The sequence below is a fragment of the Natrix helvetica genome (genome assembly GCF_964273705.1).
Source record: "Natrix helvetica genome assembly, chromosome: 6".
In the NCBI taxonomy this organism is placed as follows: Eukaryota; Metazoa; Chordata; class Lepidosauria; order Squamata; family Natricidae; genus Natrix; species Natrix helvetica.
Window position 1 is genome coordinate 44,647,908 of NC_138553.1, and position 18,435 is coordinate 44,666,342.

General features: G+C 39.9%; 1 protein-coding gene across 6 annotated transcripts in view; it reads left to right on the forward strand.

The window, feature by feature from the left end:
* CAPS2 (calcyphosine 2) overlaps window positions 1–18,196 on the forward strand; it is a 36,469-nt gene extending 18,273 nt beyond the window's left edge. For all 6 annotated transcript variants that reach the window (XM_081958852.1, XM_081958854.1, XM_081958853.1 and 3 more), the window contains 6 exons: window positions 3,386–3,504; window positions 10,403–10,473; window positions 11,124–11,278; window positions 12,591–12,710; window positions 13,265–13,361; window positions 17,427–18,196. In XM_081958852.1, the coding sequence (XP_081814978.1) occupies window positions 3,386–3,504; window positions 10,403–10,473; window positions 11,124–11,278; window positions 12,591–12,710; window positions 13,265–13,361; window positions 17,427–17,602 (738 nt within the window). In that variant the 3' untranslated portion in view covers window positions 17,603–18,196. The remainder of the gene's footprint in view (window positions 1–3,385; window positions 3,505–10,402; window positions 10,474–11,123; window positions 11,279–12,590; window positions 12,711–13,264; window positions 13,362–17,426) is intronic.
* Window positions 18,197–18,435: the final 239 nt, after the last annotated feature.

Sequence of the window (18,435 nt, forward strand, 5' to 3'; positions counted from 1 at the left end):
AAGCACAGAAAATTTCTTATATTAAGGAAGGATGGTGTTCCCTCCCTGTAAACGGGCTAAGAAGATTTCATGGTCTTGAAAATGTGAATATGCTACAAATAATCTTTTATCTTGTAGTGATTTTGCTTGAAATAATTGAATATGAATAGGTCAAAAGCTGTTTATTTTCAGTAATCCTGATCAAAATCTACTCTACCTGTGCTAGAACATATCTTTTCCGCACTTATTGTACAGTCGCTAGGTCATGTCCGATTCGTTACTATCCCATGGACCGTAGCATTCCAGGCTCCCCGGTCCTCCACTTTCTGCTGCAGTTTGCCCAAATTCATGTTTATTGCATCAGTGACACTATCAGATCAGTGACATCTCATCCTCTACTTTCCCCTTCACCTTTTACCTTTGATCTTTCCCAACATCAGTTTTTTTTTCAAAAACTCCTCTCTTCTCATTAGATGGCTAAAGTATTTGAGCTTCAGCTGTCCTTCTGTCCTTCCAAAGAACAGTCGGGGTTGATTTCCTTTAGGATTGACTGATTTGATCTCCTTGCAGTCTAAGGGACTCTCAAGAGTCTTCTCCAGCACCACAATTCAAAAGCATCAATTCTTCAGCACTTTAACCTTCCTTATGGTCCAACTCTGAAAACCATACATTACTACTGGGAAAATCATAGCTTTGACTATATGAACCTTTGTCAGCAATGTGATGTCTCTGCTTTTAATATGCTGCTTAGGTTTGCCATAGCTTTCCTCCCATGGAGGAAGTGTCTTTTAATTTCATGGCTGCAGTCACCGTCTGCAGTGATCTTGGAGTCCAAGAAAATAAAACCTGTCTCTGCTTCCATTTCTTCCCATTTTATTTGCCAGGAGGTGATGGGACCAGATACTATGATCTTAGTTGTTTAAATATTGAGTTTCAAGCCAACTTTTACACTCTCCTGTTTTACCCCCATCAAGAGACTCTTTAGTAACTCTTCACTTTTTGCCATTAGAGTGGTATTGTCAGCATATCTAAGGTTGTTGATATTTCTCCTGGAAATCTTAACTTTGGCTGGTGATTCATCCATCCTGTCATTTTGCATGATGTACTCTGCATATAAGTTAAATAATCAGGGTGACAACATGCAGCCTTGTCATATTCATTTCCCTATTTTGAACCAATCAATGGTTCCATGTCCAGTTCTACCTGTTGCTTCTTGACTCATATACAGGCTTCTCGGGATACAGGTAAGGTTATCTGGTACTCCTATCTCTTTAAGAATTTGCCATTGTTGTGATCCACACCATCAAAGGCTTTAGCACAGTCAGTGAAGCAGTAGATGTTTTTCTGGAACTTCCTTGCTTTCTCCATAATTTAGCAAATGTTGGCAATTTGATCTCTAGTTATTCCGCCTCTTTGAAACCCAGCTTGTAGTTCTTCCATCTACCAACTGCTAGTTAAATTTATTTCAAAGAACATAGGCAATACTACCCCGAACATTGTGAGCTGGTTTAAGACTGTCAATAATGGGTAGGCAATGATACTTTATTTTCAATTGTTGTTTTCATTTTGTTTTCTTGAATATTTTCGGTGTTTGTGTTAGATGGATTCAAACCATGATTTAATGTACTTAGAGAATGCAGGAAGACATTTTTTCTGATTACATTGATCAGATCCAAAATCAAAGTAATATTAAGAAAGATCTTACTCTAATTCTTTAGTTGTTTTTTGGTTGCTTTAAGGCTACATATCTTCCCTTTGCCACAAGAGGGCAGATGGCCAGTTGAGGAAGATTACTGAGCTCAACTTGTATTATCTTTTATGATTAAATGAATAGGATTGTGTTGCTTCTTAAAGCGATTTATCCTTATTTATTTAATTTGGTAAAACATAAACCAACTTTTAAATCAAAATGTTGAGAATCAAAACACATGCACTGGGACTTCTAAAAATGGAGGAATTTACTGGTTTAGGTGTTTATGGCTGGTTTCTGTTGGGCAATATTGAACTTTAGGATTAGACCATGGGGACTAAACCCTGATGTTCAGCCTTACCCCACAAAGGAATTTCTTTCAAAATATAGTTATTTGTTTCATTTTTTAGAATTCAAGAAATTATTATTAATAACAGTATAGCAATGATGTTCATTACAGGAGCTGCACTTTCAGGCTATAAAGAAATGTGTACATAGAGTCATTTGCCACTGTATTAACCTGACAGTAATTTGGGTAACAAAACAATATTAGAACATTTAGAATTTACAGCATAAAATCTTGGGAGTATGAATTTGTACATTAAACTGAAGGAGTGTTAAGCAGATAACATAGTGTTTTATATTCTTAATACAATCATTCAATGAATATCGGAATGAAGAATATTTATGCCTTAGTAAATGCATACATTGGATGCTGATATATAGTCTCTGATGTGGCTATAAGTGATAATAGCAAGAGTCTGTAGTCATGATTAGCAATCTGTAACAATTATTTTTGCCTGTTGGAATCTGTAGATTTTTATAGCCTGAAAACTACATTGTTCACACACTATGCATTCTATGTTAAGTTTTATCAACATCTTAATATATACACCTGATTAAGAGAAAAAAATTAACCAATTAAAAGAAAAATACAAGAGTTATTGGAATTACTGTATGAAAAGTCTATATGGATTTTCTTCCTCCTTCTTTGAAGATTATAGATTTCTCAGAATTACATTTTTTTCTATATAAAGAGTGTTGCATCTACATACAATTGGACGTGGATTAGTTGAATCAAGATATTACTTTCTTTCAATTTGTCAAAAAAGTTAAAAAAGAACTTGAACAACTGAATGACTTAAAATATTTTTCTGTTATATGAGAAACATAATTTTTCTGTTCTGTTCATCTATAAAGATAAGGACTTCAACTCTTAACCTTGAATAAAGTCTGCTTCCCTTGGATCTCAAAAGAATATTTTAGTCTTGAAACTTATAATCCTGTACTCCAACTCTTCTCAGTTGTGGGCTATTAAGTTCAGAGGCAATAAGTACAACAGTCAAAATCATGGAAGTTACATGTTGTCTGTTAGTAAACAAGAGTATTGTGAGAGAAAAGCAGCTTATTTAGAGGAGATCATTTGGCAATTGAGGGAGAATGCACAAAATATTCATATATAATTGGGCAGGCATGCAGCAGAAAAGGTAACTGGAGACAAAACAGTAGACAGATGTTGTCCATTAAAATTACTGTCCTTGCAGAAAACTGAATGGATAACACAGAAGATTTTATCTGGTATTGCATCATGCTTTCTAATTTCTCAAAGTCAGACATATTTGAAATAATTCACCTCTTCAAGATTGTACTGATATTTTGTGGAATAGAATAAAAATTGACTGTACTTTTAAATCATTCTTATATTATTGATCACAGGGGGCAGACCTAACTTTTTTGAGCCTTCAGCATCCTGGTCTTCCTGAAAGTGTTAAGCAGAAACCATTGTTTACAATCCGTGTCACAAATGTTGATGAAATGGCGAAAACTTTTCTAAAGTAAGTGGAAATAGACTATTTGCTCATGAATCCTCTTTGTTGATCAAAAATATTTTATATAGCTATTGGCTTGAGGGTTTGTTTGTGTTTCTCCAGCATAAATGTTAATACCTGATTAGAGGTACATGTTAGATCTGGGCAACGAGAGACAGACTGCGGACACGACGTGACTTAACAGCTCTTTATTAGTAATAGTAGTGATCCAGCTTACTCTGTGGTCGGAGGGTTCCCCTTTTATAGGGATGAGGCACGCCCATTGACCAATCAGAGGAATACCTGTTTCCCGCTGTAGGAGCGGACCTGAGGGAAGACTTATCCCGATATATGCTAATATCTAACACCCCTCCCCTCCTAGATGGGACGTTGCGGTAGGTGACATAGTCCTTTAGGTAGGTGGGTGTTTGTCTTGCTCGGGAGGAACGTCGGAGTTCAGGTTGTGTTGAAGTACTTGCAGGATTGGTTTCCTGTTGGGTTGAAGTAGTTGCAGGATCGGGTGCTTTTTCTGTTTCTGGAGGTCTTGCGTTTTCGATGCTCTTTTCCCTGGTATCTTGTTCGGCTGCGATGACGGGGGTTTGCTCAGCGGCTGTGATGACGGGGGGTTGCTCAGCTGCGTGCGTGATGTCCTGTCCCCCGCTTAGCTCGCCGGTGTCGTCGTTTCCTGGGATGAAGTTTCCCTGCGGTTGTCTTTCTGTGGACAGGAAACTTTCGCCCTCATCCCTTAAGTTGGAGTGTGCTAGGCGACCTCGAAGCTGATCGATGTGCCTTCTCCAATTCCGCCCATCTTCAAGCTCTAACAAATACGATCGAGGGCCCATGATGCCAATGACCCTTGCCGGTATCCACAATGTCCCCCCTGTGTAATTTTGAGCATAAACAGTGTCTCCTTCTCTAAAAGATCTGACCTTACTTGTAGAGTCTGGGGGAGCCGAGGTAGAATAATTCGGGTGGAGCCTGTCCAGGTGAGATCGTAGGCGGCGACCCATTAGTAGTTCAGCGGGGCTTCTACCCGTCGTTGCGCTCGGGGTAATGTGTTGAATGAGGAGGTAATGGTCAATGCGTGTTTGCCAATCCCCCGGGCCCATCCTGGCGAGGGCCTCTTTCGCGAACCGCACCATTCTTTCTGCCTGACCATTGGACGCTGGATGGAATGGCGCGATGAGGGCGTGTCTGATTCCCAACCCTGCTAAAAATGTTTCGAACTGCATGGCCGTGAATTGGGGCCCGTTGTCCGATACTAACAGATCTGGTAGACCATGGGTGGCGAAAAGCCGCCTAAGAACCTTTATAACTGCCTCTGCCGTGGTTGATGTCATTAGGACTACATCCAACCATTTAGAATAAGCATCTACAACTATGAGGAAGGTTTGACCCTGGAATGGCCCTGCAAAATCAATATGAATGCGTGACCAGGGTGCCTTGGGTTTCTCCCATTCTGTGGCGGGCGCTTCCGGGGGTGCTGGTCTCGACTCCTGGCATGGATCGCAAGTGGCCACCCACTCCTCTATTTCTTTGTCCATATTGGGCCACCACACATAACTTCTCGCTAACGCTTTCATTCTCACGATCCCCGGATGCCCCATATGTAAAGCATTCAATACCTTTTTTCGTAGCGCAAAAGGAATAACAACTCGATCCCCCCACAACAAACATCCCTGTAACACGGAGAGTTCGTCCCGTTTAGACCAAAACATTTTGAATTCCGGGCCCACATTTCCCTTTGGCCACCCCCTCCATACCCAAGTTTGCACTTGTTTTATTAAATTGTCCTTCGAGGAGAACCTTGCAACGTCGTAAGAAGAAACCGGTCCCGAATCCAAACAGTCAATGAGCAATACCGGTACTTCTGGAGTGGGGTCTGGCAAAATGTCTGGTAATGGGCAACGGCTGAGCGCATCTGCGTGCCCTAGAGTGGAGCCCGGTCGATGAATTAACTTGTAAGAGTACGCAGCCAGGAAAACAGTCCACCTGGTCATACGTGGAGAAAGGGAGACCGGAGTGGGGCGATTTCCCGCCAAAAGTCCTAACAGCGGTTTGTGATCAGTAATGAGTTCAAAATCGCGGCCGTAGAGGTATTCATGGAAACGTTTCACACCTGCAACGGCAGCCAATGCTTCTCTGTCCATTTGGCTGTAGTTCCTTTCGGCCGATGAAAGAGTTCTGGAGTAGAAAGCAATGGGTGCTTCTTTCCCGTCGGGCATCCTGTGGCTGAGGACTGCTCCAACCCCGAACGGCGATGCGTCGCAGGTCAATACCAGCGGGAGGGTCTGACTGTATTGTACAAGTAGTGAGTCAGTGGTGAGCAGGCGCTTTACCCCGGCGAATGCTGCAGCTTCTGCTCGTCCCCATCTCCATGGTGCGTTCCTCTGGAGTAGACGGTGTAGTGGCTCAGCAACGGTCGCCTTCTGTCTCAGAAAAACGCTGTAGAAATTAAGTAGTCCGAGGAAGGCCTGCAACTCGGTTTGATTTCGTGGTGTGGGGGCGTCCTGGATCGCCTTAATTTTCTTTTCAGTGGGGTGAATTCCCTGACCATCAATTCTATAACCCAGGAATTCTACGCTAGGCACGTTAATTTGGCATTTTTCTTTTTTCAGGCGGAGACCCTTCTCTCTGATTCTGGCCAAAACCGATCTGACTCTTTTGTTTAGTTGCTCCTCGTTTGCAGCGGACACCAAGATATCGTCAAAATATGGGACGACTCCCGGTATCCCTTGCAACAGTCGTTCCATGACGCTCTGGAACAATCCTGGAGCAATACTTACGCCGAATTGTAGCCGGTTGCATTTAAACGCTCCTCTGTGCGTCACTATAGTCTGGGCCTCCGCTGTGGCGCTATCTACTGGCAGTTGCTGGTAAGCTTGTGCCATATCTAATTTAGCGAAAACTTTTCCTGGCCCCAATGAGTGCAATAGGTGCTGTACTACGGGCACCGGATATGCGCTCTGTTGTAGCGCGACATTAATTGTGCATTTATAGTCTGCGCACAAGCGGACTGATCCGTCTGACTTAACTGGGGTCACGATAGGTGTCTCCCAACGCGCGTGATCTACCGGCTCCAGGATTCCTTGTTCCACTAACTTATCTATCTCTTTATCTATTTTTGGGCGGAGTGCAAAAGGCACTCGTCTCGGTTTAAGCCGGATTGGCGCCACATTTGGATCTAAATTGAACGATATTGGTTTGCCCACATACTTACCAAGACCGGAGCTGAACACATCCTCGAACTCCTTAAAGATCTTTTCAGCGCTGCTGTTTCTCACGGCGTTGATTCCGGTGACTTCTAATCCCAGGGCTTCAAACCAATCAAGCCCCAGGAGGTTCTGCAATGGCGCGCTGGAGATGGTCACGGGCAGCTGGGCTTCGATGTCCTTAAACTGGATGTGGAATGTGCCTTGGCCCACGATGGGGACTTGGTTCCCCTGGTAGTCTCGTAGCAGGACGTCAGGAGCGCGCAGTTGGCTCTTTCTGAGGCTGGGAATGGCCTGTTTCATGGATGCCCATGAAATGATCGTCAGGGTTGATCCTGTGTCAACCTCCAGCTCGCAGGGTGAGCCCTCCAAGAGGACTGTGACTTTCAGCCTTTTGGGCCGCTTAGGGCGGACCTGATGTATCGTGGTGAGATACGTTCGCAACTCCTCTCTCTGGGTCAACTCTATCTCATCGTCTATATCCTGAAAATACTCTCGTTGAGCGTCTTGGTAGAACGCTCTTTCGGCTCTCTGTGTGAATTCTCTCTGGGGATACGCTCGCTCACTTTCTTGTGAGTAATCTCTCTGGGAATACGCTCGTTCAGCTCTTTGGGGAGTTTCTCTCTGGGTAAACACTTGTGGATTTTTCTCTGGGCGCCCTTTTTGATTTCGCCAAGCCCCTGGGTTGGGCTTCTGTTGGCGGTACATGGGTGGCTGCCGTGAGGCAGGGACTCCGCTCCGGCACACTCGTGCGATGTGCCCAAGTTTGTTGCAGTGCGAACAAACAACGTTCCTGAACCTGCAAGTAGACCTGGGGTGATTCCCTCCGCAGCTTGCGCAGGGCGGCAAACGGGATCCGGGTTTCCCCCCAGGCCTCCAGTGACTGCTCTGCATTAGGTGACTGTCCTCGAACTCGGGATCCACGTAGTCGGGGCTTGCGTCTTCGTAGTGGACTCTGGTTTGTCTCGGTGCTGGCTGGGTTTCGTTGACCCTTCGTTGTATGGTCACTGCTGATTTCTCCGCTGATTCCGACGCTCTTGCTTTGTTCAATGCTGACTGTAGGGTTAGATTCGGGTTGGCTAACAGTTTCTTTTGCAACGAAATGTCTCTTACCCCACAGATGAATTGCTCTAAGATATGCTCTTCCAAATCCCTGTATTCACAGTGGGCTGCTATTCTTCGTAGAGCTGCAACAAATTGGTTAATGGATTCTCCCGCCTTTTGAGTCCTCATGTTGAACTCTTTGCGGCTGACATGGCGGGACGGTTTTGGCGCGTAATGTGTTTCCAAGGCTTGTTTCAGCGTCGCCCATGGTACTGCTTGTATTGGAGTAGGCGCGGTGAGGTCTCTGGCCGTATTGAAGACTTCCTTTCCGCAGTAGCCGAGGAAGATATTTTTCTTTCTTGCATCGGTGATCCCCGTGTACTCATTTGCTTCGAGGAAACACTCGAAGCGAATCATGAAGGCTTCCCATTCGTCGGTTGCTGGGTCGAAAGGAGCGGGGGGAGCATGCATCGCCATCTTCTCAGTTTGAATTTGCCGCGCTGCGGTGATCTGAGATGGCTGCCGGAATTTCTGCCGAATTCCTGGGCTGGATCAAATCCGGAGATTCTTGAAGTAGCGTTCTTCGTCCTATCTGTCTCTCAATCCCACCTTCGTCGCCAATGTTAGATCTGGGCAACGAGAGACAGACTGCGGACACGACGTGACTTAACAGCTCTTTATTAGTAATAGTAGTGATCCAGCTTACTCTGTGGTCGGAGGGTTCCCCTTTTATAGGGATGAGGCACGCCCATTGACCAATCAGAGGAATACCTGTTTCCCGCTGTAGGAGCGGACCTGAGGGAAGACTTATCCCGATATATGCTAATATCTAACACCACACATAGCAGAATGTTAATATATGACTGGGTGTTTGTAGAAGATAGAAACTCCTCTGGAGCACAAAAAAAAAAGTGTACATAATAATAATAATAATAATAATAATAATAATAATAATAATAATAATAATAATAATAATAATAATAATAATAATAAAATATTTATTTCTTAGCCGCACCCTCTCCCGAAGGACTCGGGGCGGCGTACAATGAAACATATGAAATAAATATGTGGACAGAACAAACATATAACAGAGACATATACCGAGACATACACAAGGAGGAGGTCGGCTGATAAATAAACAATTAAAATACAGTATTTAAAAACCCCTAGATAATTAAATATAATTAAAATACCCAGTAAAAACCCGTCAGGAGCGATATGGTTAGATCAAAGTTGAGCCAGGCCAGCTGCTTGGAAAAGGTGGGTCTTAAGCTTAATACGAAAGGAGCGGAGGTCAGAGGAATTCCTAATATCCGGAGGGAGGTCATTCCACAGGGCTGGGCCCGCCACAGAGAAGGCTCTACTCCTAGGCGCCGCCCCCCGACACTGTCTAGTGGACGGCACCTGGAGGAGGCCCTCTCTGTGCGAGCGGATTGGTCGCAGGGATGTATGGGGCAGAATACGATCCCGCAAGTAACTAGGTCGATATATCTAACATTACTTATGTTATAGTTACTGTTTCTAAAAAATGCAATTTGGAATTTGTTTGAAGAGAGGTACCATATAATTCAAAATGGCATCTTATTTTTTTTCATTTCAGGTCAAAGCTAATTTCCCCCTTAAATTGCAGTCTTATATAATTCAAACAAAAAAGAATTGCAGAACTATATGTAATGTAGGTCCCTCAGAAATATTGAAATTATATGTCCAAGAATTCCAAATCAGTTCCTAACACATATGCAGAAAATTTTGATTATTTAAGGCTAGTTTAATAGTTTCATTTCAAAAGTTAGAATTAATTGACAGTTACATTATTGTTTATAAAGGAAAACCTGTAAATAAAGGAAAATAATTGCCAGTGTCTTACTGTAATGGTTATTTCATGCTTCTGTCTGATTCGTGTTGGCCTTTCTAGAACTTTACTGATAGTCTAATAAATCAGTAGGAGTTATTTCGGGTAAGAAAAAGAATATGCTATAATCTTCAAAAATAGTAGATTAGAAGATATAGACTGAGATAATACATCATTTTGATATATAATGTAGTTTATTTGGCTTTGCCAAATAATTCATGTTTTATGAATCTAGAGATTATAAGTAGTAAATTGTAAGGTATAAATCATATTTTTGGTTTAGTATATTTGCATATTATATGTACCTATCCTATGGTGACTTGTTCAATAATCCATAATTAGACAGTCCAGTCTAATTGGTAAGAGCAGGAATCTTAAAAATTTATATAAAATGGGTGTTTTCTAGGAGTCAGACTATATAATCAGACTTTCAAAGAAACATCTTTGGCATATTATGGATCTCTAGGAAGTAAAGATAAAGAAGATGGTTGTGGCCTCAACTAAGCATGGCATGATACATCTTGAATGGGTGATTGAAAGTATCTCTTTATAGGTCTGTTGTTAAAAGAAAATTCAGAAATAGTTTGTACAGATTGTGGCTACTAAAGTGAAAAGTAGTAAGATGGAGAAAGATAATATATATTCTGTATCTTCTAATGGGATATTTCTAGCACTATTGATTAAAATGCATAGTGTTTTTTGCCTTTGCATATTTAATAGTTTCATTAAATGTTTTTATATAATGTCTGATGTTTTATCTGATGTTTTATCTAATGTTTTCCTAATTTTGACTGTTTAACAAATGCATACATTTTAGGACCTATAATGTGGAAACTGAGGAAAATCCTATTGAAGATGATCGGAAGAAAACTTTGAGGAATATTCAAGGTTTGTATATTCTGTTTGCTGTACATTTTTGTCTATGAGTTCTATAAAAATATTTTCATGGAACCTAAATTGTACTTTATTCTACAGTAATTGTATTTCAGTATACTTTCAGAATAGGCTTTTGATCGTAGCAGGTGTGGGTTCCGGCTGCTGCTGCTGCTGGATCGCTCAGGGACGTGCTGCATGTTTGTGTGTGTGCACTTTGTGTACGTGCATGTGCAGTACTAAAAAATGTTTCTGCACATGCGCAGAAGCAAAAAACAAGATGGCGGTAGCTAAGCTGCCGCCGAGAGAACTGGTTTGGGGGCGTGGCAGGCCAAACTGGTAGGAACCCATCTCTGGATTGTAGGTAATATAATTTCTGATATAGAAAAAATAATGAGACTTTTCTTTGATATTAGTAATGTTCTGTCAAAATGGGATAATTCTTTGGGTGTAGAATATCCTAGGATAAATTCTGAGCATCTCCAGTGATTTCCTAATATAGCAGGATTAGAAAATAATTATTATTCAGCTTTATCACACTATGTCATTAAAAGGCAATGTTGAGGTAATTAGGTTATACTTTTACATATTTGAAAACAATTACTGTACTTAAGAGAAAAAAATAATCAACAATTTTAATCAACCATTTAAAATTTCTTCTCTAGATAATTTGAGAACAAAATTAAGTAAAAGAGGAGTTCGTATTGTATCAGGACTAGGAAAATATTTTCGTGAACTGGACAAGAAGCAAAATGGAAATATTACAAAAGCAGACTACAGGCAAGCACTAAAAGTGTTTCATTTAGAAGTGACTGAAGAGGTATGTCAAAATCCAGAGGGTAGATACAATTTAATAGGCATTACTTCAACACTGTGGGATATAATTCATGAACAATTTACAAAGATTGAAAGATAACAATTTACTGGAAAGGAATAGGCCAGACAAAGTGGGAGGATGAGATGGCATTATATATAAAGAACACGTACAGTTTTTCAGATTGGGAATTTAAGAGACTCCAATTAGAGGTTTCATATGAGGGGAAAAAAACCTAGTGATATTATTTCAGGATGGCCTTTGGACGACCTAGCCAGGGAGAAGACCTTGATAATGCCCTTCAGGGCCAAAGTACAAGGGCTTTCATGGTTTGGGGGTATTTTGCATTGTGCTTTTACAGTCATTGTATTTATTGCTTACTTTCTCATGTGTTTCAATCTGACGTTACCCCACATAAGTTGTAGTTAGCAGATTGGTAAATATGAATGCATGCATAAATAAGAAATATAATACTAAAAGGAACTTGGTTATTTGGACATTCATGGAAAGTAACTCTTGAGTTTGGCGAACAGTGCAATTGCCCCGCAGGCAGGACCAGCCTGTTGCTTACTTTCTGCTGCTTACTTTTAGGCCATATTCCCTTTCTGTTGATATATGCCCCTGTGGTCTACCTGAGGCTACTCTAGGTTTTATGAGGCCTTCATTCTTGAAGTAGCTTTGAAGAATGCTCTTCTGTGTCTCTGAAAACCATGTGAATGCATGCCCCATTCTTGCATGATTTTCAGAAGTCCAGAGATTGTGTGAGAGCACAGCCCTCTCATGTAACTTTTGCCGGGTCTAAAGGCTGCATGATAGCACATCCCATTCTTGCACACTGTAGCCTCCAAAACTTGCAGGCGAACAGGACACATTTCAAGAGTAGTTATTGGTTGTTGGTGAATGCTGGCATGTCATCCAAAACATAGTGATGTATCACTTTTGACATGAATGCTATAGGCTCATCATCACTGTTCTAGCCAACAGGAGAAGAGCTGTAACATAAGCTGGAGATGAATTATACTTGCTTACCTGCTTGTTGCTGCTATAGTAAATATGAAGAAAGCAAATGAAGCTAGTTAATCTTTGTCACCCCTTCTTCAACCTGATGGATTGTTTGACCTGCTGCTTTGGTGACATCTGAAACATTAAATATTAATCTTGGTGTTTTAATATTTACATCATTTTTTTTAAAGAAATGCCCAATTTTAAGATGAATGCCCTGAAACATTAATTTGGGTTTTGCTAATGTTTATGTCACAGTATTTATGTTGTTAGTTACATATGCAGCACTTAATTTAACTTGGTATTTTAAATCTAGGAATTTGAATCTTTATGGTTAGTTCTACATGATGACAATAATGATGAACTTGATTACACTGAATTTATTCGTGCTATTCTTGGAGAAATGGATGAATACAGAAAAGCATTTGTTAGGAAAGTAAGTAATCTTATTTTAAGACTATAATTCATGTATTAAAAGTTGAATATTCTTAATCAGCATAATGCTTCACTGGTTTTGGGCGGGAGAATATCAAGATTTGGTTTATTGTGAGAAAAATTTGTTCTGTGTCACCTGAAGAAAATTGTCACTGTGAAAATAAGTGACTCAGTGAGAAATTTTTTTACTGTTTATGCAACAGGGAAAATGTGTTAAGGAATTGGTAGTGTTGACAAAAAAACCTCTTTCAAATTTCTAAGTAGAAAATATATTGTTATAAGATATTGATTGAACAAAACTTACTGTCCTGAGAAAATTTTAAAAGCTTCCCTGCACCGATGTTGATTTCAGTTAGGTGTACCCAATTCTTGAATTTCTCTCTTTTTCCAAACATTTATGTAAGGTCATCTATTCCACTAATAAAGATTCTACATGTAGCATGTTTATTTAATTTTGTTAATATTACTTTGTTTATTTTTATGTAAAAATAACAGATGTGTATAAACATTTGTTTCATATATTTGATGCTCACATTTTTTTCTGATTATTTTTAGGCTTATATGAAGCTGGATTACAATAAAATTGGCAGGATCCCTATGGTAGATGTCAAGAAATGTTATTGTGCTAGAAAACATCCTCAGGTTATAGCAGGTATCTATATACTACTAAAACTCTTGTTGTTATAACTAGGTAAAACAGTGCATTAGAAGGGCAACAATTTTTGAATCTAGGTACATCAATTCAGCTAATTTACAGATCTAAAATCTGGGACCCATGACTCCCAAGGGAATAAAATGAAATTTGTGGTTGCCTTGAGCTACTGGCTATTTCTGCAGTCATGTGATCTTCCTTTCCAGTGTTCCATGACAGTTTCCCAGCCAGTTTTGCAGTTCCTCGCTCTTTCCCCCGCCCAGCAGCAGCCACTTGCGTGCATCCTTCTTGACTTATTCCACTCTCCCACAGACTCTACCCATCCAATCCTCACCTCTTGTTCATCCATGGGCACCCTTCCCAACCTACAAAGTCACCTGTGCACCATGGTGGGTTGCTAACTAGTTTACTACCGGTTCTCTCATGCTCGCACACTGCTTCTGCACAGAAGTGGGTGGGTGGGCGGAGCCTTCCTATGCCGCCACTACCGGTTTGGCTGAACTGGGCTGAACCAGCAGGAACCCACCTCTGCATCTATGGCACACACCCACATATCCCTCCAAATGTAGATGGCACCTCTCATACATCTCAAGTACATTTCTGGCCTGCATCCCTGTGCATCCGCTCTCTTCCTCCCCCACCTGGCAGCATCATCTTACCTGAAGTTGATCTTGCAACTTCTGCTGGCTTTCCTATTGATTTTTCCCCTGGGATGGATGGAAGGAAGGTCGGAAGGGGGAGGAAGGACGATAATAGCAAATTGACAGGGAGTGAGAAAAAGAAAGGGGGAAGGCAAGGAGAGAAGGAGGCAGGGAAGTAAGAAAGGGAGGGAGGGAAGGAAGGAAGGAAGGGGGAGGAAGGAAAAAAGGAAGGAAGATAATGACAGAATGACAGGGAAGGAGGTAGGAAGAAAAATGAAGAAGAAAAGAAAGAAAATGACAATGATAGGAAGTGGTGGAAGAAAGGAGGAGGGAAGAAGGTAGAAAGGAAGAGTGGAAGAGAACAGAAGAAGGAAGGAAGATCAATTTCTAATGCTTCCTACCAGCTTCTCACAAGGAAAGTCAAGGGGAAATAAGCAGGAAGTTGGAAGTCACAGCCACTGCCACTGTTCTTTTTCCCTGTCCATGGTCATTCTGTTTTTCTGTTTAGGTAAGAAAATATCTCTGAAATGATGACCCAATGTGCACAGCTTGTCTAGTTAATAAAATTGGTTTGTATTGCTACCATTTTTTAGATGCAGGGAGATTATAGTCATTCAGTTTAAAATGACTTTAATTTATTATATCTGCTTTGGGTAATCCTTATCTTAGTTTACATAACTTCAATCTTTTGGGGCAAATTTACATTCTATCTCTGAGCTTCTAAAACCATTTGATTTCAAGATCCTTACCATGAAACTATGTCTCAATGGCCATTTCTTTAGCTGCATGGTTTTCTGGACAGACTGACATTACTTATTTTTTCCTGCAGATAAGGACTAATAATTACATGTATATCATGCTTCCATTAGATCAGCCTTAATATTACTAAATAATTTGCAAGCATCTGCTTTTCAGGGTGCTTGATCATTCAAAAATATTATAAAAATACATTTTAAAAAATGGAATGGAAAGAAACAAGAATGTTTCTTTAAAAAGCTCAAGATGTTTCAGTATGAGGTATTTAATTCATGTGCAGTCTTAAATATTTGTCTGCTGAATGTACTTATGTTGACAACATAGACAACATTCCTATGTTGATCAACGGAACACCCAAGACCAGATTCATTTTTCAATTAGCTGCCAACATAATGATGTTGTTTTCTTTCAGCATCTTTTTTTTAAGAATAGAATAGAATTCCTTATTGTCCAAGTGTGATTGGACACACAAGGAATTTGTCTTTGGTGCCTATGCTCTCAGTGTACATAAAAAGACATGAAAAGGTACATTCATCAAGAATCATAAGGTACAATACTTAAGGATAGTCATAGGGTACAAATAAGAAATCAGGAAACAATATCAATATAAATTATAAGGATACAAGCAACAAAGTTACAGTCCTGCAGTTAAAAGTGGGAGGAGATCGGTGATAGGCATGATGAGAAGACTAATAGTAATGCAGCCTTAGTGAATAGTTTGACAGTGGTGAGGGAATTATTTGTTTAGCAGAGTGATGGTGTTCGGGGAAAAACTGTTGTTGTGTCTAGTTGTCTTGGTGTGGAGGGGAGGAGTTGAAACCATTTATGTCCAGGATGCGAGGGGTCTGTAAATATTTTCATGACTCTCTTTTTGACTTGTGCAGTGTACAGGTCCTCAATAGTAGGCAGGTTGGCAGACTCAATAATTCCTCTGTAGACCTGTATCAGCAGCTCCTTGGGCAGTTTGAGCTTCGTGAGCTGGCATAGAAAGAACATTTTGTGCTTTTTTGATGATGTTTTTGATGTTAGATGTCCATTTTAGGTCTTGAGATATGATAGAACCTAGAAATGTGAAGGTCTCTACTGTTGATACTGTGTTGTCTAGTATTGTAAGAGGTGGTAGTATGGTAAGGTTTCTTCTAAAGTCTACCACAATTTCTACGGTTTTGAGTGTGTTCAATTCCAGATTGTTCCAGTCGCACCACAAAGCTAGTTCTTCAACCCGCTGTCTGTATGTGGTTTCATTGTTGTCTTGATTTGAGACCAATCGTTGTATCATCTACGAACTTCAGTAATAATAATAATAATAATAAATATTTATTTCTTAGCCGCACGCTCTCCCGAAGGACTCGGGGCGGCGTACAATGAAACATATGAAATAAATATGGACAAAACAAACATATAACAGAGACATATACTGAGACATACACAAGGAGGAGGTCGGCTGATAAATAAAACAATTAAAATACAGTATTTAAAAACCCCTAGATAATTAAATATAATTAAAATACCCAGTAAAAGCCTGTCAGGAGCAATATGGTTAGATCAAAGTTGAGCCAGGCCAGCTACTTGGAATAGGTGGGTCTTAAGCTTAATACGAAAGGAGCGGAGGTCAGAGGTATTCCTAATATCCGGAGGGAGGTCATTCCACAGGGCTGGGCCCGCCACAGAGAAGGCTCTACTCCTAGGTGCCGCCCCCCGACACTGTCTTGTGGACGGCACCTGGAGGAGGCCCTCTCTGTGCGAGCGGATTGGTCGCAGGGATGTATGGGGCAGAATACGATCCCGCAAGTAACTAGGTCCTAAGCCATGGAGCGCTTTAAAGATTATTATCAAAACCTTGAAACGCAGTAGTTTAACAGATGTGAAATCGGCCCCAAATCTTCTGAAATCTTTGCAATCTGAGCATGCCCAGGGCCTTCATTTGGTGTATATTGTAGTCTACGATATTTGGAGAAAGACATTACAATGTTTGGGATAAATCTAGGCTTAAAGTATGAGACAGAATTATTGTAAGCATCTGTGCAGTGACATTACAAAACAAAGCAATCCCTCTGTTTTGTATTTGCATACTGATGTTGTATGCAAGTATCTAAGTAACACTATTTTGCATTGTGACATGGTGATGCACATTTTGTTCTTTGCCCTCTGGATTCCTACACAAGTTACTTTTAGTAAAATATCCCTTGAATTTTTTATCTTAACTTGCTTTTCTTTGGAAGTTTGGCATAATTCAACTGTCCCTCCTGGCAAATGTATTATATCTGGTTATTTTAGGGGTTTTTTAATTTATTGTATTTGTTTTTAGGGGTTTGAATTTATTTTATATCTGCTTTGTACAGTTCTTTTAACTGCTTTTTAACCTCCTCCATAGCAATTTGTCAACTGTACATACTTAATTTTATTGTATCTTGTTATATTTTGTATGAACTGTACACCGCCCCGAGTCCCTTTCGGGAGAGGGGGCGGTCTAGAAGCATTAAATATTATTATTATTATTATTATTATTATTATTATTATTATTATTATTATTATTATTATTATTTGTTTGATATATAATATATCTTTAACATACTGTAGAACAGAGATTTATTTTTTATTTTTTAATGTTTTACTGCAATTTTGACATGCTTAGTAACAACTTTAATATTAAAAAATATTTTAACAGGTTATGCAACAGAGGAAGAAATTAAATCTTCATTTTTTGAAACACTGGAGGATGCCTGCAGCAATCCCAGTGAAGTTTCCTTTGGTGAATTTGAGGATTATTATGAAGGATTAAGTATTGGCATTCTGGATGATGAAGATTTCATTAACATATTAAGGAATCCCTGGGGAATTTAGAAGTGAAAAATATAAACTAAAAATTAGGAATAGAGACTCTGAACATTGTTAACTTTCTAAATACCTTTAATAAATTGGGGTTCCTAATCTTAAGGTACAGTAATGTTTAACACATGGCTTGTTTCTCTTTCTGCAACATTAAAATTAAAACATTATTTTTTTAAAATTAAATTGCCTGAGAATATATCCTATGTAATAGAATAATATGTTTAATCAATGAATTGTGAAACTGGGTAAAAGAATGTATACATGATAGAACTATAATGTTGTGCTATGTTAAAATAATTGTATCACAAATCATATATGGCACTTTATTAAAATGAATATTTTTATTTTGGTGGTTCTGTGAGTGACTGTTTTAATCCCACAAGATATAAGCATAGAGAAGTTTAGGTTGATTCTATCCATTCAGATAGAACACCTTGTTTAAGTGACCCCCCCCCCCACCCACAAGAAACATTTTGTTTTAGTTAATTTACTGCAGTCAGATAGTACAGAAAGTCCTTTATGAATAGATTCTTAGAACTTTTTAAAAGCATATGTATGTTGTAGAAACAAAAGTATTTTTTGACTACCGTATTTTTCGGAGTATAAGACGCACCGGAGTATAAGACACAGCAAGGTTTTGAAGAGGAAATTTTTTTTTAAAGGTTTGCAGAGTTCCCAAAAATGGCCCATTTTTGCAAAATTGGGCTTGTTTTTTCCCCCCAAAAGGGCATGAATACCCCTTAGGAGGCTTGTAGAATGTTCCTGGGGGGTGGGTCCCCCCCAAAACAAGCATTTTTTTCAAAAATGAGCCACTTTTTCATCAAAAAAAAGGGCATGGATAGTGT